At 46.7% G+C, this 22306-nt stretch overlaps 1 protein-coding gene across 3 annotated transcripts in view; it reads right to left on the bottom strand.

Moving 5' to 3' along the window:
* The window catches only part of STAP1 (signal transducing adaptor family member 1), a 39750-nt gene extending 18221 nt beyond the window's left edge, over positions 1-21529 (bottom strand). Inside the window, exons 1-5 of one of the 3 annotated variants that reach the window (XM_038759330.1) lie at positions 21300-21529; positions 7080-7154; positions 5351-5464; positions 3641-3697; positions 1872-2041 (exon numbers count right to left, since the gene is read on the bottom strand). In XM_038759330.1, the coding sequence (XP_038615258.1) occupies positions 1872-2041; positions 3641-3697; positions 5351-5464; positions 7080-7154; positions 21300-21419 (536 nt within the window). In that variant the 5' untranslated portion in view covers positions 21420-21529. The remainder of the gene's footprint in view (positions 1-1871; positions 2042-3640; positions 3698-5350; positions 5465-7079; positions 7155-21299) is intronic. The other 2 variants (XM_038759331.1, XM_038759332.1) reach the window with 2 other exon arrangements.
* Between the last annotated feature and the right edge of the window lie 777 nt (positions 21530-22306).

Here is a 22306-nt window from a genome sequence, read left to right as displayed (position 1 = left end):
AGGCTGTCCATCCATCCCCTGGCCCCCTCCTCCCTCCCCTCCCTTCTGTCCTTCTCCAGCCCAGCCCGCACCCTCCGCTCCTCCGCCGCTAATCTCCTCACTGTTAGGCCTCGTTCTCGCCTGTCCCGCCATCACCCCTGGCCCACATCATCCCCCGGGCCTGGAATGCCCTCCCTCTGCCCATCCACCAAGCTCGCTCTCTTCTTCCCTTCAAAGCCCTACTGAGAGCTCACCTCTTCCAGGAGGCCTTCCCACACTGAGCCCCCTCCTTCCTCTCCCCCTCCCCATCCCCTCTGCCTTACCTCCTTCCTCTCCCCCTCCCCATCCCCTCCGCCTTACCTCCTTCCTCTCCCCACAGCACCTGTATATATATTTGTACAGATTTACTACTCTATTTTACCTGTACATATTTACATATTCTATTTATTTTATTTTGTTAATATGTTTTGCTTTGTTGTCTGTCTCCCCCTTCTAGACTGTGAGCCAGCTGTTGGGTAGGGACCGTCTCTAGATGTTGCCAACTTGTACTTCTCAAGCACTTAGTCCAGTGCTCTGCACACAGTAAGCGCTCAATAAATACGATTGATGATGAATAATTAAATCAGGGCCAGGGTGATCTGGGATCTAGCTTGTCGTGTTTTATTAAGACTGTGAGTCCCATGTGGGACAGGTACTGTGTCTCACCTGATTATAGTGAGAAGCAGCGTGGCTCAGTGGAAAGAGCATGGGCTTTGGAGACAGAGGTCATGGGTTCAAATCCTGACCGCCAATTATCAGCTGCGTGACTTTGGGCAAGTCATTTAACTTCTCTGTGCCTCAGTTACCTCATCTCTAAAATGGGGATTAAGATTGTGATCCCCCTTGGGACAACCTGATCATCTTGTAAACTCCCCAGGTGCTTAGAACAGTGCTTTGCACATAGTAAGCGCTTAATAAATGCCATCAAAAAAACTACCCCAGCACTTAGTACAGTGCTTGGCACCTAGTAGGTATTTAACGAAATCCACAATCATTCTTTCATTCAGTCAGTCATATTTGTTGAGCACTTATTGTGTGCAGACCACTGTACTAAGCGCTTGGAAAGTACAATTCAGCAACAAATAGAGACAATTCCTACCCAACAACAGCCTCACTGGCTAGAAGGGGGAAACAGACAACAAAACAAAACAAAGCAAGTAAACAGGCATCAGTAGCACCAATATAAATAAATAGAATTATAGATTCATTATTTATTATTATAAAATGGTTATTTTTTTCATTATTATTATTCAGCTTCTTGTGGTTAGGGAGTGTGTACATGGCTTCTGTTGTACTCTCCCAAGCGCTTAGCACAGAGCTTTGCACTCATCAATCAATCAAATTCATTGAGCAATTACCATGTGTACTAAGCGCTTGGGAGAGTACAGTATAACAGAATTGACGGACACATTCCCAGCCCACAAAGAGCTTACAGTCTAGAGGGAGAGAAAGACATTAACAGAAATAAATTCGGGAAGCAGCGTGGCTCAGTGGAAAGAGCCCGGGCTTGGGAGTCAGGGATCATGGGTTTGAATCTCGGCTCCGCCACTAGTCAGCTGTGTGACTTTGGGCAAGTCACTTCACTTCTCTGGGCCTCAGTTCCCTCATCTGTAAAATGGGAATTAAGATTGTGAGCCCCCCGTGGGACAACCTGATCACCTTGTACCCCCCCCCCCCAGCACTTAGAACAGTGCTTTTCATATAGTAAGTGCTTAACAAATACCATTATTATTATTATTATACGTCCCCTAGTGCTGTGGAGCTGAGGGGAGGGTACAAATCTGAGTGCATGGGTGACGTAGAAAGGAGTGAGAGGTGCTCAGTAAATGGTCCCGACTGACTGATGGACTTACCCCGGCTTGGGGTTCTCTACATCGGCGTAGTCTTCCGAGGGTGACTTCTCTCTGGCCTCCGGAGGGTCTGGGGTCTGTTTCACCTCGCTTCTTCTTTTCTTCTCTCTCTGCAGCACTTCCTGCAGTCGGATCATCTGTCCCGGGAGCAGGGACGGCTGAGGAAGGGACAGCTGAGAGGCAGACCAAACTTTAGCCAGGTACAGTGGAAAACCAGAGGCTAAGCCGTAACAATAATAATAATAATAATAATGGTATTTGTTAAGTGCTTACTATGAGCCTACTAATCGCTGGGGTGTATATCAGCAAATTGGGTCGGACAAAGCCACTGCTCCACGTGGGGATCACAGTCTTAATCCCCATTTTATAGATGAGGTAACTGAGGCCCGGAGAAGTGAAGTGACTTTCCAAGCTCACGCAACAGACAAGTGGCGGAGCCAGGATTAGAACCCAGGTCCTTCTGACTCCCAAGCCCACCTATCCACTAGACCACCCCGCTTCTTTGGAGGACAATACATAGCTTGCTTTCATGCTAACAGAATTTACCTAAAGGTAGTCTTGACTAACTATTTTATCGACAGAACAATGATCTGATCAGAAACAGGGGAAGGGAATTTGTGACGGACGTGAAGCAGCATGGCTCAGGGGAAAGAGCACGGGTTTTGGGGTCAGAGGTCATGGGTTCGAATCCCGGCTCTGCCAGTTGTTAGCTGTGTGACTTTGGGCAAGTCACTTCACTTCTCTGGGCCTCAGTTCCCTCATCTGGAAAATGGGGATTAAGATTGTGAGCCCCCTGTAGGACAACCTGACCACTTTGTAACCTCCCCAGCGCTTAGAACAGTGCTTTGCACATAGTAAGCGCTTAATAAATGCCATTATTATTAAGCATTTAGTACAGTGCTCTGCAGCCAGTAAGCACTCAGTGAATATGATTGAAGGAATGATTGAATGAATGAGTGACCTTTGAGTGAAGCGAAGGTTGTGGGTCCGTCCCAGGGCTGGGTGTATAGGAAATGCTGAATAAATACCATCACTAATAAATTCCAACAGGAGAAGGGGTGTCCTGCTAGGAGGGGGTGACTACAGGCATCTTCTCCAAAAGGAGAAGAGTATTCTGAATTTACTCCAGCCCTGAGCCCAGGTGCTCAGCCCAGAGTTTGCCACTTAGTTAGCACTTAACAAATACCGGTTAATGAAGCCCAGAGAAGTTAAGTGCCTGGGCCAATGTCTCACAGCCAGCTAGTGGCGGAGCCAGATTAAAACCCAAGACTTCTCTTAATCCTGTGACCTTTCCTCTGGGCCGTGTCACTTCTCCACTGAGAAACCTGTTTCTGAAGGGGAAGTTTTCTCAGCCCCTGCTATGCTGTGACAGCTGTGTATTCCCTGTAACCCTGGAGTTCCTGGTTGACGTGCCAAGGGGATTTGGAGTCATTGTTGACTGTTGTTGGCAGTAAGGCCTGCGGCCTTTGTTTCCTCCAAAGAGGTGTCACCTTGGAACCTCTCCATCCTGCCCAGCTGAGCCCTCCTTTCTCGGTGAAGAGCGCTCAAGGGAGGGTGAAGAATGGCCTTCTGAGACCCGTTCGATCCCCCCGTTTCTGAACTGATCTCTCCGGCCTAACCAACTAAAGGTGAAAGCCAGGGGACTCGGGTCAGACGGGAGGAGGTGGCCAGGTCGAGGACAGGGCCAGAGGGGCCCTGGCATTTATTCGACCACTTTGTCAGGGGACCGGCCGGAGGGTCATTCCAGGGGCCTGGCAGCTGGCGTCTCCTACCTCAGTGACGGTCCGAATAAACCCCCTCCACTCCTCCTGGCTTTCGGAGTTTTCCGCCTGAAGGGAAAGAGAAGTGAAACTGAAGAAAATGTGTGAGGTTACTAGAGGATCCTCTCCTCCTTTATTTGATTTTTTCCCTCCGTGGGGTCTGATAACCCATTTATAACGACTGTGACAACAATAGGACACCAAATCAGCCGCTGGGCTGCCTCGGAAATTCCAACGCTGAGGGAAGCCAAACTTCCAACACTGCTGAGGAGGAATCCTCACCGTACCTCACTCTCGCCTGTCCCGCCATCCACCCCTGGCCCACGTCATCCCCCGGGCCTGGAATGCCCCCAATCCCTCTGCCCATCCGCCAAGCTAGCTCTCTTCCTCCCTTCAAGGCCCTGCTGAGAGCTCACCTCCTCCAGGAGGCCTTCCCAGACTGAGCCCCTTCCTTCCTCTCCCCCTCGTACCCCTCTCCATCCCCCCCATCTTACCTCCTTCCCTTCCTCACAGCACCTGTATATATGTATATATATTTGTACATATTTATTACTCTATTTATTTATTTATTTATTTTATTTGTACATATCTATTCTATTTATTTTATTTTGTTAGTATGTTTGGTTTTGTTCTCTGTCTCCCCCTTTTAGACTGTGAGCCCACTGTTGGGTAGGGACTGTCTCTCTATGTTGCCAATTTGTACTTCCCAAGCGCTTAGTAGAGTGCTCTGCACATAGTAAGCACTCAATAAATACGATTGATGATGATGATGATGATGATCCCTTCGGGCTGTCTCTTCCCTAGTCTCTCGTTTCCCGCCAGGATGGAAAGCTAAGCACACTTAAATACAATCCTACACCCTCTCCTCTTGGCTTTTGAATGTCCGTACCTTTGGGACCGGGTAACGAGAATAAGCTCTCTTTGGACGGCCAGCTGTGGGGAAGAGGTTGGTTAAGGGAGAGGGCTTGGTGCCTCAAAGGAGCAACAAAGCTAACCGGGTGACTATTTATGGGACCGCTGCTCTGGAGTTGAGTGTCAATCAACTGTGAATTCAGCTGCAACGTATTTTGGGTCTTGAGACAGAGAGAGAGGTTGATAGACCCAGAAAGAAAGTGGCAAGGTGATAGCCACTGGGAAGTCATTTCTTAAAGTCATTCATTCGTTCATTCAATCGTACTTACTGAGCGCTTACTGTGTGCAGAGCACTGTACTGAGCGCTTGGGAAGTACAAGTTGGGAACATATAGGGACGGTCCCTACCCAACAGTGGGCTCACAGTCCAGAAGACAACAGACATCTCGTCCCTCAACTCCTTAAAGACCAGATTTCTTCAGGTCCCCACCAGAGACTCTCGACAGGAAGTTATCTGAGATTTTTTCATTCTCATTAATTTTTGTGGTATCAATTTCACTTGAACGTCTGTTCAAAACATGCATTTCTGCTCATGGCAACCGCAAAAAAACAAGCCGAGGCGCTAAAAAAAAGACCACCCAAAGCCACCCCCGCAGGAGGCTGACTGAACTGAAGTGTTTTTGTGGAAGAGAATTCAAAAAGACTTGGACAGAGGGCAGAAGTGTCTGGTTTCACCCACTGTCTGTTTCCTAAACAAGATAAAGAGGGTCCAAAAATACCCGCTAAGCCCTCCTCCCGCAGATGGGCCGCGGCGTTATCTGGGGTGGATTTCTCTGGGTAGTGAGCTCAACCCATTTGTTTCTGCACTCACCTTCACCTCTACTTCCTCGTTGGCCAGCACCAGGTGGAACTCGGCTGGACGCATCTTACCTGATTCCTGGTCCCGGAGGCAAGCCGGGGCTGTCAGGTCTACCCTCTCCACGTACTGCAGTGAGGAAGGTGAAAGGAAATAGTTTGAGGAGTCGAAGGGAAGGGAAATAGTTTGAGTCGATTCTCCCAGCAACAGGGGGGACCTGTGTGATCCTTGCTTTAAAGACATTTTTCAATAATTCAAGCTGTCCGTCGATCAGTGGTGCTTATTCTGTACCTCCTCACTGCAACACACTGGGCTAAACATTTGGGAGAGTACACAGAAGCAAGATACACGTCATCTGTATCTGCTCATGGAGCATCCGCTCATGAGAAGCAGCGTGGCTCAGTGGAAAGAGCCCGGGCTTTGGAGTCCAAGGTCATGGGTTCGAATCCCGACTCCACCTACTGCCAGCTGTGTGACTTTGGGCAAGTCACTTGACTTCTCTGTGCCTCAGTTCCCTCATCTGGAAAATGGGGATGAAGACTGTGAGCCCCCTGTGGGACAACCCAATCACCTTGTAACCTCCCCTGCGCTTAGAACAGTGCTTTGCACATAGTAAGTGCTTAATAAATGCTATCATTATTATTATTATTATTATTATCTGCCCTTAAGGGTTTTATCATCTTAAGGGGGAGGCAGATATAAATTATTTATAAATGGCAGGAAGAGGATCAATAAATCAGCGTGGCTCCGTGGAAACAGCCCGGGCTTTGGAGTCAGAGGTCATGGGTTCCAATTCTGGCTCCACCAGTTGTCAGCTGTGTGGCTTTGGGCAAGTCACTTCACTTCTCGGTGCCTCAGTTACCTCATCTGTAAAATGGGGGTTAAGATTGTGAGCCCCAACTGGGACAACCTGATCACCTTGTATTCCCCCAGTGCTTAGAACAGTGCTTGGCACATAGTAAGCACTTGACAAATACCATTATTATTATTGTTATTATTATAAATCAATCGATCATATTTATTGAGCGCTTACTCTGAGTAGAGTAAGACACCAGACTGTAAATTTGTCTCTAAACTGTAAGATCATTTACTCATTGTGGGCAGGGAATGTGTGTACCAACTCTGTTATACTGTACTCTGCCGAGCACTTAGAACAGTGCTGTGTGCACCGGGTTCAATAAACAAGATTGATTGATTGACTGATTGATAGAGTATCATACTAAGCCTAGTGGAAAGATCGTGGATCTGGGAATCAGAGGACCTGGGTTCTAAACCTGGCTCCGCCACTTGCCTGCTGGGTGATCTCGGACACGTCTCTCAGCTCCTCTGTGCCTCAATTTCCCTCCCCTCTTCCTGCTCCCTTCCTTCTCTTCTTCCTCCTCCTCCTCCCTTTTTTCTTCCATCTCCCCCTTCTTCTCCTACTCCACTTTTCCCTCCTCCCCTCCTCCTCCTCCTTCTCTTCCCCTTCCTCCTCCTCCTCCTCCCTCCTCTTCCTCCGCCTTCACTCCGCCACCTGCCATCTGCCCCAGGGACTTAAGGTGTTTGCCAAGCTCTGCGTCATGGGCAGAAACTCGTTGAAAACTGGAAAGACGTAAATAGCAACAGCCCCCCGTCATCACCCCGCTCAGCCTCAATTGACGCACAAAAATCCCCTTGGGACGAAAGAATTTTTAGCTCACCCAGGTGGGGGGCAGAGATGTCCCCAGCCCCAGGCCCGGCCCCGGCTCCAGCCCCAGCCCCTTACCATGGTGCTTTTTTTATCCACGTAAAAGAAAAGTGTGGTGCCTCTGAGTTCAGTCCAATATTGCGTGAATTCCTGCTGGAAGAGAAGTTTAGAGTTTCCTCAGGCAATCTCTTGGACCGGAGGGGTCCGAGTGAAAAAAATAACACATCAATGCCCGTGTGATCCGGTGAGATCAGTAGGGTAAACCAAGGCAGAAACAGGTAAGCGATTTACCGACGAATGAAACCACCAATTCGGGTGTGCTCTGGGTTTCTGATTCGACTGAGCTGGATGGGTTCCTTAAGACCAGCTGGGCTTTCTACCTGGAATGAGTTTGACGGTCAGTGACTACCAAACAGTGATATTTATTGAGCGCTGACTGTGTACCGACTACTGGTCTAAATGCTAGGGAGAGAACAACATGAGCTTTTTACTACTTGGATTGTGGTGGTGGTGTTCAGTGGGTTTCAAGCCCACTGAACATGAGAGGCCACAGAGACCAAGAGAATATAACAGATCAATGAATAGGATTATCCCTTGGGTGGGAGTTTGCCCAGAATCCTCCAGCCATCCTCAGTCCTCCCCTCCTTTGCCAACCCCTGTCAAATGTGCTGAGAATAATAATAATAATAATAATAATGGCATTTATTAAGAGCTTATTATGTGCAAAGCACTGTTCTAAGCACTGGGGAGGTTACAAGGTGATCAGGTTGTCCCACGGGGGGCTCACAGTCTTCATCCCCGTTTTACAGATGAGGTAACTGAGGCACAGAGAAGTTCAGTGGCTTCCCCAAAGTCACACAGCTGACAATTGATGGAGCTGGGATTTGAACCCATGACTTCTGACTCCAAAGCCCGGGCTCTTTCCACTAAGCCACGCTGCTTCTCTAAGAACCGGAGAAGAACCAGAGTTTGAGTGTGGGACTAAGTGCTCAGTGTGAGACCCTGAGCAGACCACAGGAGACCCCTTGGCCTTCTCTTCTACAAGTTGGCAGGTTCTTCAATGTTTTCTCTGAGGTTTTTATGTCCTAACAGTTTAGTCCTCCATGTGGTAGTAGCAGTAGTAAAGGTATTTACTGGACACCTACTGAGAGCAAGGCACAGTCCCACATTTTTGCCTTTCCTTGTGTGTCTGTTGCCAACCCCTTCCCTTGGGCTGTTCTTAGATTATGAGCCCCTTGAAAGCCACAGACTGTTGTCTAGATTTCACCCACGTAGCTCTTTTTCAGAGCTTAGAAGATTGTTTTGCACATAGTAAGTCCTTAATAAATACTACCAAAAGAGGACAGAGCACAGACTTGGGAGTCAGAGGTCACAGGTTCTAATCCCGGCTCCGCCAACTGTCAGCTGTGTGACTTTGGGCAAGTCACTTAACTTCTCTGGGCCTCAGTTCCTTCATCTGGAAAATTGGGATTAAGACTGTGAGCCCCATGTGGGGCAACCTGATTACCTTGTATCCCCCCAGCGCTTAGAACAGTGCTTGGTAAATGCCATCATTATTATTATTATTATTATTATGACTACTACTACCATCACCACCACCTAACTGAGCAAGTACAACAGAAGCACAAGACCCATTCCCTGCCCTTAAGGAGCTTACATTTTAATGAGGAAAATGGATAGAAAAATATCTCTCCCCCGAACACTGAAAGTTTCCCCATGCCCTTCACTAGTGACAGAGAACAGAGACAGACTTGAGTTTGACAGACTCTGAACATAAGGGGAGAAAACCTCTCCATTCTAGACCCCTAGTAATGTTTGCCTGTCCAATGACCACCTTCCACTCTGAGACTTCCTAGACGGTTGTTAATAGCATTTGAGCAGTCAGCATGTCCTCGTATAGTTTGTGAGGCTATTTATTGCTTCCCTGATTAACCACAAAGCACTTATTGTAATATCATATGTTCTCTTTAAGCAGAATCTGGCCGGTAAAGTCCTAGTCTGATGGAAACCAAGAGTGTCGAAAGAGAGTGCTAGGTAATAAAATCATTTAATGGTGAAATGGCGATGTTGAAAATGACCTGGCAAATGAAGAATGCTCTTGTGGCCGACCTTTTCATTATCAAAGAGGAGCTTTTTCAGTATGACAAGAGAACCAAACTCTGAACTTGTTGGGTGAAACAGTTCATTTATCAGCAGATCTAATCATCCCTGCAAGCTTCTGGCTCCTATTCCCAATCCCCAAAACTCAGTAAATCAAGAATAAGCATCGGTCCTTGGAATTGCAAGATGGCACTGCTGACAGCGAGATACCATCCCAGAGCAGGGGGTACTAACGCTCTCTTCCCAAACAGGGTTGAGGATTCAAACTGCCCAACTAGGCTCCCATATTAGGCAGGGAGATGTACTTCACGCCAAGCCAGACCAGATGAGCGGAGGGGAGGAAGGCTGGAATTTTTTCTCATTAAAGCCAGCAGGGCCACAATGACTCCCTGCTCCCCAATGTCTTCCACTATCATAAGCTAGTCTGGTTTGAATTTCATTTCTTTCCCCACCTCTCCATCCACCAAGAGAGTCAAGGAGAGGAAGAGAGGGGAGGAGGATGGCGATGATGACGACGAGGAAGATGAGGAGAAGGAGGGAGAGGGGTAGGAAGCGGAGGACAAGGGGAGGAGGAAGAGGAAGAGGGGTGCCATCTTGAAGGGGGTACTTGGGCCATATAGCTCCCTTGATAGACAGAGATAGGCTCACACTTAAGATGGGTTTGGACAGATTCCAAGAGAGGTGTCTCTGAAGGGGTCCTCCACTATTGTCACATTCTTTCTTCCCACCCCCAGCAAGGTGGTGACTTGCTGAGGAAAGGGCCAGAGTTGGAAGAGAAAGCTCAGAGCAAAACACAGGGCCAGGAGGTGGGATGCAAAGCAAGATGCTCGTCCGCTCAGGATGCCCCCTCTTCACTCGCGCTTGAGATGCCACTTCTAAAGAGCCTGGTTGGGAGGCAAGGAGGGCAGACGAGGTGATCGGTCCCTGTGCCATGAAAAGGCATTGGTATTTCTAGGTGATAGCCAGGGTTCAGGAGCAGGGACTGGTGTCAGTGCAGTTTGAGAGAGACCTCTGACCTCCCCAGGATAGAAAGCATTTCAGAGAGAAATCAGGAAACAAGCCTCTCACCTCTTCCTTCCCCCACTATATATATATACACACATATATGAGTGTCTATGGGTGTGGTGTATAAATAAATATGCACGCTTGCCCTTCGTATTTGCTGAAATTCACCAGAATGTGTGTGACTGAAAAGGCCAATACAGGACACACAATCCCAGCCACACTGTGCACAGAAAAATGCCGTCCCTTGTCGTGTTGTGTCTCATTCCTAATGTTTGCAGCACCTGGCCTTGTTTTCTCTTCTGCCTCCTGGTCACCCTCTTCAGGAAGGTTTGCTCACAGAGAACCATTCCTTGCTTTCCAGCAATGCGCCATAGTGATGATAACGATGATGATGGTATTTCAAACACTTCCTTTGCCCCCTTGCTTTCAGTTTCCCGAGTTCAGTGTCCAGCAGCTGTTTGGGGACCCTGTTGTCGTCTAAATTAGTAGTGCGTGGGAGAGTAAGCTTGTTGTGGGCAGGGAATGTGTCAGTTATATTGTAGCACTTTACTCTCCCAAGTGGTTAGGACAGTGCCCTGCACACAGTAAGCTCTCAATAAATATGATTGATTAATTGATTGATTGAGAAGGGTGAGGGTAAGGAGCGGAGCCATGGGGTAACTACCCTGAGCTAAGAGAGAAACTGTACTGGCTTTGGGAGCAGGGAATGCACTCCCTATCATGAATGGGCAGAATCATTTCGCTTTAGGGAGCCCTTGGCAAAGACACACAGTAAGCTCTCAATAAATATGATTGATTGATTGATTGATTGATTGATTGAGAAGGGTGAGGGTAAGGAGCGGAGCCATGGGGTAGCTATCCTGAGCTAAGAGAGAAACTGTACTGGCTTTGGGAGCAGGGAATGCACTCCCTATCATGAACAGGCAGAATCATTTGGACTCTAGGGAGCCCTTGGCAAAGACACATAGTAACCTCTCAATAAATATGATTGATTGATTGATTGAGAAGGGTGAGAGTAAGGAGCGGAGCCATGGGGTTGCTACCCTGAGCTAAGAGACAAACTGTACTGGCTTTGGGAGTAGGGGAATGCACTCCCTATCATGAACGGGCAGAATCATTTGGACTCTAGGAAGCCCTTGGCAAAGACACACAGTAACCTCTCAATAAATATGATTGATTGATTGATTGATTGATTGATTGATTGATTGATTGAGAAGGGTGAGAGTAAGGAGCGGAGCCATGGGGTTGTTACCCTGAACTAAGAGAGAAACTGTACTGGTTTGGAGAGCAGAAGAATGCACTCCCTATCATGAATGGGCAGAATCATTTGGACTCTAGGGAGTCCTTCGCAAAGACACACAGTAAGCTCTCAATAAGTATGATTGATTGATTGATTGATTGAGAAGGGTGAGGGTAAGGAGCGGAGCCATGGGGTAGCTACCCTGAGCTAAGAGAGAAACTGTACTGGTTTGGGGAGCAGGAGAATGCACTCCCTATCATGAACAGGCAAAATCATTTGGACTCTAGGGAGCCCTTGGCAAAGACACACAGTAACCTCTCAATAAATATGATTGATTGATTGATTGATTGATTGAGAAGGGTGAGAGTAAGGAGCGGAGCCATGGGGTTGCTACCCTGAGCTAAGAGAGAAACTGTACTGGTTTGGAGAGCAGGAGAATGCACTCCCTATCATGAATGGGCAGAATCATTTGGACTCTAGGGAGTCCTTCGCAAAGACACACAGTAAGCTCTCAATAAGTATGATTGATTGATTGATTGAGAAGGGTGAGGGTAAGGAGCGGAGCCATGGGGTAGCTACACTGAGCTAAGAGAGAAACTGTACTGGTTTGGAGAGCAGGAGAATGCACTCCTTATCATGAACGGGCAGAATCATTTGGACTCTAGGGAGCCCTTGGTAAAGAAATGGGGAACACCTTATCATCACAGAAAACAAAACTCCTCACCTTTGCCTTTAAAGCACCCAATCACCTTTCCCTGTTCTACCCCTCGTTGCTGCTCCCCTACTACCATTAATAATAATAATGGCATTTGTTAAGTGCTTACTATGTGCAAAGCACTGTTCTAAGCGCTGGGGGGATACAAGGGGATCAGGTTGCCCCACGTGGGGCTCACAGTCCTCATCCTCATTTTACAGATGAGGGAACTGAGGCTCTGAAAATTTAAGGGACTTGTCCAAGGTCACACAGCAGACATGTGGCAGAGTCAGGATTCGAACCCATGACCTCTGACTCCAAAGCCCGTGTTCTTTCCACTAAGCCACGCTGCTTCTGCTACTACAGCCCAGCCCACACACTTTGCTCTCTTAATGCCATACTCACTGTACCTCAATCTCACCTATCTCACTGCCAACCTCTCGCCCACATCTTGCCACTGGCCTGGAGCCTGTGAGGCGCCAACATCTTCACCGTGGGCCTCATCCCCAATCTCCGGGGACACAGTGCAGATCGGCCCACAGGAGCACCGGCCTCTGGTGATTTTCCCGATTCCGGTAACCGATTGTGGAATTGTTAAGCATTTACTATGTGCCAGGCATTGTACTAAGCCCTAGGGTGTATCCTCACTGTAACTTGTTCTCGCCTGTCCCGCCGTTGAACCCCGGCCCACGACATCCCCATGGCCTGGTCTGCCCTCCCTCCGCACATCATCATCATCATCATCAATCGTATTTATTGAGCGCTTACTGTGTGCAGAGCACTGTACTAAGTGCTTGGGAAGAACAAGTTGGCAACATATAGAGACAGTCCCTACCCAACAGTGGGCTCACAGTCTAAAAGGAGGAGACAGAGAACAAAACCAAACATACTAACAAAATAAAATAAATAGAATAGATATGTACAAGTAAAATAAATAAATAAAAAAATAGAGTAACAAATCTGTACAAACATATATACATATATACAGGTGCTGTGGGGAAGGGAAGGAGGTAAGATGAGGGGGGATGGAGAGGGGGGCGAGGGGGAGAGGAAGGAAGGGGCTCAGTCTGGGAAGGCCTCCTGGAGGAGGTGAGCTCTCAGTAGGGCCTTGAAGGGAGGAAGAGAGCTAGCTTGGCGGATGGGCAGAGGGAGGGCATTCCAGGCAATTTGAGCTTGGCACATCCGCCAAGCTAGCTCTCTTCCTCCCTTCAAAGCCCTACTGAGAGCTCACCTCCTCCAAGAGGCCTTCCCAGACTGAGACCCCTTTTTCCTCACCTCCTCTCCATCCCCCCACCCTACCTCCTTCCCCTCCCCACAGCACCTATATGTTTGTAGAGATTTATTACTCTATTTTACTTGTACATATTTACTATTTTATTTATTTTGTTAATGATATGCATTTAGCTTTATTTCTATTTATTCTGATGACTTGACACCTGTCCACATGTTTCATTGTCTGTCTCCCCCTTCTAGACTGTGAGCCCGTTGTTGGGTAGGGACCATCTCTATATGTTGCCGACTTGTACTTCCCAAGCGCTTAGTACGGTGCTCTGCACACAGTAAGTGCTCAATAAATATGATTGAATGAATGAATTAATTAATCCAAGCTAATTGGTTTGGATACAGTCCCTGTCCCTCATGGGGCTCCCAATCTTAATCCCTGGTTTACAGATAAGGGAACTGAGGCCCGGAGAAGTGAAGTGACTTGTCCAAGGTCACAAAGCAGACACGTGGAGGAGCTGGGATTAGAACCCGGGCTCTACCCACCAGACCACACTGCTTCTCTGTTTATAATCATTCCGCTCTGTTTATATGCTGGAGGATGGGGATCGGTGACAGGTGGCCTATTCGGCTTCCTGAGTCTCTGGGGACCCAACTGAGCGTGAGATGGAGAAAAAGAGGAAATGAGCAAGTAGGTCTGGGATGCAGCCAGTTGGAGGGCGGCTGGCCTTCAGCTCCGCTGGGCAGCCGAAAGCGCAGTCACAGCTCAGACCACGTTGCCCTGCAAACACCGAGCACCCTGGGTCACTGCGAGCGAGCTGAGCTGAAGACGTGTTGCAAAGACATGGCGTGGCTAAAAATGGGACCGTGGCAGAGGCGGCTTGCTGGGAAATAGCGGTAGACCAGCAGGCCCTGCAGCAGAGAAGGAGCTGCTCCTTTTGAGCTCGTGGGGAGGAGGAGGAGGTGGAGGAGATAGAACTGCAAACACCAAAGGGCCTAGAGAATGGAGCCACAGCCTCAGACCAAAGGGGTCAATTCTACGTTCCCTCTGGGTGTGAGGGGCTCTGGGTTGCACGCGTGCCTTTTCTGATTCGTGCACAGGGGATGTAATAGTACCAGTAAATCTGAAGATATGCATGTTTCTCTGCTTCTCCTTCCTCTCTCTCTCTCTCTCTCTCTCTCTCTCTCTCTCGATATAATATGTATTATTTATATGTTCTCTCTCTATATATACATATAAGTCTATAATATATATATATATATATATATATATATACAGACTGAGAAGCAGCATGGCTCAATGGAAAGAGCACGGGCTTTGGAGTCAGAGGTCATGGGTTCAAATCCTGACCTCACCAAATGTCAGCTGTGTGACTTTGGGCAAGTCACTGAACTTCTCTGTCCCTCAGTTCCCTCATCCGTCAAATGGGGATTAAGATTGTGAGCCCCCCGTGGGACAACCTGATCACCTTGTAACCTCCCCAGCGCTTAGAACAGTACTTTGCACATAGTAAGTGCTTAATAAATGCCATTATTATTATATATGTGTATATATATATATATATTTAAAAGAGAGAGAGAGAGAGAGAGCGAGAGAGAGAGAGAGAGAGAGAGAGAGAGAGAGAGAGGCAGTGTCTAGTGGATAGAGCCCAGGTCTGGGAATCAGAAGGACCTGAGTTCTAATCTCAGCTCTATCACTTGCTTTGTGACCTTGGGCAAGTCACTTCACTTCTCTGGGCCTCAGTTACCTCATCTGTAAAACGGGGATTGAGACTGTGAGCCCATGTGGATACAGGGTCCATATCCAGCCTGATTAACTTGCATCAATCCCAGTGCTTAGATCAGTGCTTGACATGGTAAGCACTTAATAAGTACTATAGCAAGAACTATAATTATGGTTGAGTACGCCCACACACATGTAACTCCACACTTGAGAAGGACAAAACCAAGAAGTGACAGATTCCTGCTCACAGGAGCTTGCCCTCTAAAGGGGAAGACAGACCTTCGAATATTTACAAATGGAGAAGTCAAAATAAATAGTTGAAAGTACAGTTTAATAACATATACTTATAAGGCATACAGACATACATAAGGGTGAATGTATGCATAAACGGATCTAAGTATGTTCTCAAGTGCTCAAGATAGCCAGTGAACATATTCAGCTTGGGGAACTGAGGAGAGGCTGATGAGAAGCTACGTTGCACGTCTTCCATTTTACCTCCCAGAATCATGCCTACATTTTGATGCCATTTAGAATAAGATAGACTCTACCTCTCCATCTGTTTTGACTTTTTCCCCCTATAACTAATTATTCTCCATCTCGCATTTGTACAGTTTGCCTTTCTTCCCTATGCGTAAGTAAGGTTTCGGCCTGATGGATCAGAAAGTAAAAGAAAATATCCTCTCCCTGCTCCGTCCAGTTGGAGAGAAAAATGAATTTGTTTCCTTGTAGATGAGAATATAGCAGGGATAATAGTGGTTTCTAAAGAGAGATTTCAAAGTGACCATTCAAACCTGCCGAATCGCTCATTTCCTTTGCTCAGCTATCAATCGATCAGTCAATTAACGGCATTTATTGAGCTGGGACTGCATCTATTTCCCAGGGCAGAAACTGAAAATGAAATTTGTCTGGAAGATGTATTCTTAATCAATCAATCAATCAATCAATCGTATTTATTGAGCGCTTACTGTGTGCAGAGCACTGTACTAAGCACTTGGGAAGTACAAGTTGGCAACATATAGAGATGGTCCCTACCCAACAGTGGGCTCACAGTCTAGAAGGGGGAGACAGAGAACGAAACAAACCATATTACAAAATAAAATAAGTAGAATAAATATGTACAGGTAGAATAAATAAATAGAGTAATAAATATGTACAAACATATATATATATATATATACAGGTGCCGTGGGGAAGGGAAGGAGGTAAGGCGGGGGGATGGGGAGGGGGAGGAGGGGGCTCAGTCTGGGAAGGCCTCCTGGAGGAGGTGAGCTCTCAGTAGCTCAGTAGCTGTTCTATCCAGTTGGAGAGAAAAATGAATTTGTTTCCTTTTAAGTGAGAATATAGCAGGGATAATAGTGCTTTCTTAAGAGAGATTTCAAAGTGACCATTCAAACCTGCTGAATAGCTCATTTCCTTTGCTCAGCTATTGATCAATCAATTAATGGGATTTATTGAGTTGGGACTGCATCTATTTCCCAGGGCAGAAACTGAAAACGAAGTTCGTCTGGAAGATGTATTCTCATCTCATAATAATAAGAATGATGGTATTTGTCCACCAGGCACCGTTCCAAGTGCTGGGGAAGATACAAGCTGATCCGGTCTGACACAGTCCCCGTCCCACATGGGACTCAGAGTCTCAATCCTCATTTGAAGAGGAGGAAACTCAGGCCCAGGAAAGTTGAATGACTTTCCCAAGGTCACTCAGCAGGCAAGTGGTGGAGCAGGCAGGGGTTAGAAACCAGGTCCTTCTGGCTCCCAGGCCTGTGTTTTATCCAGTAGAAGCTGCTTCAGATGTCTGAAGGGTGGACATCAGTGAGGGCTGTGGAAGGCTGCCATTCAGCACTGCAGCTTCCCAAGCTGATCTCCATCTTTCCTTCCGTTTGCCCTCCTCTAGTTTCCCAGCCCAGATCCCCTGGGAACCAAGGGACCAGAAAATCCTGGGAGAGACAGAGAGAGAGAGAGACAGAGAGAGGGAGAGAGAGACAGAGTGGGAGAGAGACACAGAGAGAGAGAGAGAGAAAGCCCCATCTAAAGATGGAGGTGGGGTGGGGCGGTGGCAGTTGCCGATTTGTAATAATAATAATAATAATAATGGCATTTATTAAGTACTTACTATGTGCAAAGCACCGTTCTAAGCGCTGGGGAGGTTACAAGGTGATCAGGTTGTCCCACGGTGGGCTCACAGTTTTAATCCCCATTTGACAGTTGAGGTCACTGAGGCCCAGAGAAGTGAAGTGACTTATCCAAAGTCACACAACTGACAATTGGCAGAGCCAGGATTTGAACCCATGACCTCCGAAGCACTTAGTACAGTGCTCTGCTCACAGCAAGCGCTCAATAAATATGATGGAATGAATGAATGAAGAAGGAGCTGGGGGGAGGCGGGAATAATAATAATCGCAATGGTATTTGTTAAGCACTTACTATGTGCCGGGCACTGTACTAAGTACGGGGGTAGATACAAGCTAATCAGGTTGGATGCAGTCCATGTCCCAAAAGTGGCTCACAGTCTCAATCCCCATTTTACGGATGAGGTCACTGAGGCACGGAGAAGCGAAGTGACTTGCCCAGGGTCACACAGCAGTCAAATGGTGGAACCAGGATTAGAACCCATGACCTTCTGACTCCTGGGTGGGGATCTAGCCACTATGCCAGGATGGGAGGGAGCCAGCAGGGGTGAACTCGGTGGAAGAGAGATGGGAAATCCAGCTTCCACAATGGGGTTCTTCCTCAGCTTCCTCCCTGCTAGTTCTCAGTTTTCCCAAAACCGGTATTACAGGTGCCGGAGTTTCCTATCCCCCCATGGACATCCTTGCTGTGTAACTCCAATAAATGATCCCGAATGCTTTAATAGCGGGGGAATATTACTGTGAGCCCACTGTTAGGTAGGGACCGCCTCTATATGTTGCCAACTTGTACTTCCCAAGAGCTTAGTACAGTGCTCTGCACACAGTAAGAGCTAATAAATACGATTGAATCAATGAATTGTTCAACCTTCATTAATAACACCACACGCCAAGGCTTGCAGACAAGATATAAATCACCATGGTTCCTGTTCTCATCCTGTTTATACCTAAATACGTAGATAAGGTAACAAGCTGCTTATATCGAAATAAATAGATAAGGTAGTATGATCCCGCACGCACCGCAGTTTATTTTCTAAAGTTTTCAGGGAAATATCACCATCACTACTATCAGTCAGTCACGCGATTGTATTTATCGAGCACTTACTGTTAACGATAACTGTTTCTATTAACAATAAACGACACATTCCCTGCCCACGACGAGCTTACATTCTAGAGGGGGAGACGGACATTAATAGAAATCAATAAATTACAGCTATGTCCATAAGTGTTGTGGGGCTGGGAGCGGGGATGAATAAAGGGAGCAAGTCAGGTCGATGCAGATGGGAGTGGGAGGAGAGGAAAGGAAGGCTTAGGAAAGGCCTCTTGGAGGAAATATGCCTTAAATAAGGCTTTGAACAGGGGACTGGTACTATTATTATTATTATTATTACTACTACTACTAATAATAATAATATCTACTACTACTATTGTTACTACTGCTACTATATTGCTATTATCGGTAATAATAATAATAATAATATCTACTATAACTACTATCATTACTACAGCTACTATACTGCTATTATCGGTATTATCGGTACTATCAGCATGGCTCAGTGGAAAGAGCCTGGGCTTTGGAGTCAGAAGTCATGGGTTCAAATCCCGGCTCCGCCAATTGTCAGCTGTGTGACTTTGGGCAAGTCACTTCACTTCTCTGGGCCTCAGTGACCTCATCTGTCAAATGGGGGTTAAGACTGTGAGCCCCCCGTGGGGCAACCTGATTGCTTTGTAACCTCCCCAGCACTCAGAACAGTGCTTTGCGCGTAGTAAGTGCTTAGTAAATGCCATTATTATAGAGAAGCAGCGTGGCTCCTTGGAAAGAGCCCAGGTTTTGGAGTCAGAGGTCATGCGTTCAAATCCCGGCTCGACTACGTCTGCTGTGTGACCTTGGGTAAGTCACTTAACTTCTCTGAGCCTCAGTTTCCTCATCTAGAAAATGGGGATTAAGACTGTGAGCCCCCCATGGGACAACCTGATTACCTTGTATCCCCCTCAGTGCTTAGAACAGTGCTAGTGCTTTCCACAGAGTAAGCACTTAACAAATACCATCATTATTATTACTATCGGATGGTATCACTACTATCAATCAATCAATCAATCGTATATATTGAGCACATACTGTGTGCAGAGCACTGTACTAAGCGCTTGGGAAGTACAAGTTGGGAACATATAGAGACGGTCCCTACCCAACAGCGGGCTCACAGTCTGGAAGGGGGAGACAGAGAACGAAACAAAACATATTAACAAAATAAAATAAATAGAATAGATATGTACAAGTAAAATAGAGTAAGAATAATAGAGTAATAATAAATAGAGTACTATCAATACTATCAGCATCATTTTTCTACAGAAATGTTTAGGACGTGTTTCCCCACTCCTCAAGAAGCTGCAGGGGTTGCCCATCCAACTCCACATCAAACACTGGCTTCGAAGCCTTCAATCCCCTTGTCCCCTCCTACCTCACCTGGCTACTCTCCTCCTACAACCCAGCCCACACATTTCACTCTTCTTATGCCAACCTTTTTGCTGGCATTAGACAACAACAAGATTATTGTTGTCTTGTACTCTCCCAAGCGCTCAGTACAGTGCCTTGCACCCAGTAAGTGCTCAATAAATATGACTGAATGAATCCACCTACCATAAAAATAGTCTGCCCACACAAGTATTCTTTTCCTTAACTAGAGAAGCAGCGTGGCTCAGTGGAAAGAGCCCGGGCTTTGGAGTCAGAGGTCATGGGTTCAAATCCCGGCTCTACCAATTGTCAGCTGTGTGACTTTGGGCAAGTCACTTCACTTCTCTGCGCCTCAGTTACCTCATCTGTAAAATGGGGATGAAGACTGTGAGCCCCCCTTGGGACAACCTGATCACCTTGTATTCATTCATTCTTTCATTCAATCATATTTATTGAGCGCTTACTGTGTGCAGAGCACTGTACTAAGCGCCTGGGAAGTATAATTTGGCAACACGTAGAGACGGTCCCTACCCAACAGAGGGCTCACAGTCTAGAAGTCTTGTAACCTCCCCAGTGCTTAGAACAGTGCTTTGCACATAGTAAGCACTTAATAAATGCTATCATTATTATTATTATTATCAAATACCATCATTATTATCTGCACACAGTAAGTGCTCAATAAATATGATTGAATGAGTGATCGACTACTATTACCGTATTACTTCTACTACCACTAGCGCTACTATTACTAGCACTCCAGTACAATATGTCTACTACTACAGTTATTGCCAATAATGATAATTGCAATATTTGTTAAGTGCTTATTGTATGTCTAACATCAGTTTAACCTGTACTTTAAATTAATTTGAGTTGAATATTTCTGCAACCACTTTAGGAGTTTGCTGAGTGACCAGAGGGTAGCTTTCCAATCTCAGGGTCTGCCCATTATTCTTTGATAGAGGAAAGATGAATCTGAACAACAATTCGCATCTAGACTGTGAACTCATTGTGGGCAGGGAATGCGATTATTGTTGTCTTGTCCTCTCCCAAGCACTTAGTAAAGTGCTTTGTACACAGTAAGTGCTCAATAAATACGATTGAATGAATCCACCTACCATAAAAATAGCCTGCCCACACAAGTACGCTTTTCCTTAACCATTTAAAAGAAAGCTCATTCATTACCAAAGTGGTTTATGTTACAATAGGATCTCTCCCCATAGTACAAATTCCAGAAAAGATGCTTGGTGATTAAAATGACTCAAACCCCCAAGAATCTGCCATTTATGGCAGCCGAACTGTGTTCCTTCCATGGGAATGGGTCCAAACTCAATGGTGTTTTCTCCACATCCAAACAGGTACAGATTAGGAAGGAGATATGCAAGGAGGGACTGATTTCTCCAACTCTGATTTCTTAGAGCCTTTCTAAAAGCCTCTTTCGGCTGTGAGAATTTCACTGCGAAGGTTTCTGAAGTCACAACTGCTACCGGCCGTCTCTGCGGAATTCGGAATTATTTGCATTGCTGTTATTGAGGTCATCATCATTGAGGCCCCTTCTCGTGAGCCTAGACAGCCCCTTTGAAATTAAAAACAGAACGTCCTTTTGCTTCCCCTGAGAAATATTTCATCAGAACCACTCAAGCAAAACTCCTTCACAGAACGACAAAACCTCATCACCTTCCCTCACCTCCCGACCGGCCCAAGGAGAGTCGTATTTTGACATTTCGGGACGAGTCTTACCTGGTGCTTCATACGCCTGATGCCTAGAAAACCTTGGAAATACAGGGGCAGAGACGTGATCCTTAGTCTCTCCTGAAAGATGCGTCGAGGAGCGGGCTTGGGGGGCTTCTTTCCCATCATCTTCCCTTTCTCTCTCTCACTCTCTCCTGGGCTTTCTCTCGCTCTCCGGACAGAAGGCGGGAGGGAGGAGGCGGAGGCGGCTGAGTTTTGTCCAGAAGCAGACTGAGTTCTTTCTCCCTGGTGTGCGGGGAAAGAACGGTACAAAGAGGAAGTCCTTTAGAACTTGCTCTTTAATAACCACCAGCCTCCCCCACTTAACCGCCTTCTCTTTTTTCTCTTTCTCTTTGTACCACGAGGAAGAACCGGACCGGTATTCTTTAAATACAGGCCCCGGCACTAGATTTAAGCCCTGAGTTTTGCAGGCACACGGTAAACGCAGGAATTTCTAGGGACGTGCTGAGGGAGTGGGCGGAAAAAAGCCGGAGCGGACTAGAATTGTGCCCTTCCCACTGGGGTCTAATCCCAGCTCTGCCACTTGCCTGCTGTGCGACCTCGGGCAAGTCGCTTAACTTATTTTATACCTCCATTTCCTCATGTGTAAAATATGTCCGACCTAATTATCTCATCTCTACTGCGGCGTTTAATGAATGTTATTATTATTATCATCATCCTTTTAGGAGGGTAAAAGATCCATGAAATTCTCGCCTCCTCCCCCTCCTCACCCCCCCGCCTTACCTCCTTCCCCTCCCCACAGCACCTGTATATATGTTTGTGCGGATTTATTACTCTATTTTATTTGTACATATTTATTTTATTTTGTTAATATGTCTTGTTTCGTTGTCTGTCTCCCCCTTCTAGACTGCGAGCCCGCTGTTGGGTAGGGGCCGTCTCTATATGTTCCCAAGCGCTTAGTTCAGTGCTCTGCACACAATAAGCGCTCAATAAATACGATTGAATGAATGAATGAACAAAGTGCAACACTTTTACCTACTCATTATCCCCCATAC

Source organism: Tachyglossus aculeatus, chromosome 17 (assembly GCF_015852505.1).
Source record: "Tachyglossus aculeatus isolate mTacAcu1 chromosome 17, mTacAcu1.pri, whole genome shotgun sequence".
Classification (NCBI taxonomy): domain Eukaryota; kingdom Metazoa; phylum Chordata; class Mammalia; order Monotremata; family Tachyglossidae; genus Tachyglossus; species Tachyglossus aculeatus.
Note: the sequence above shows the minus strand (reverse complement) of the source record. Positions and strands in the feature narration are given on the sequence as shown.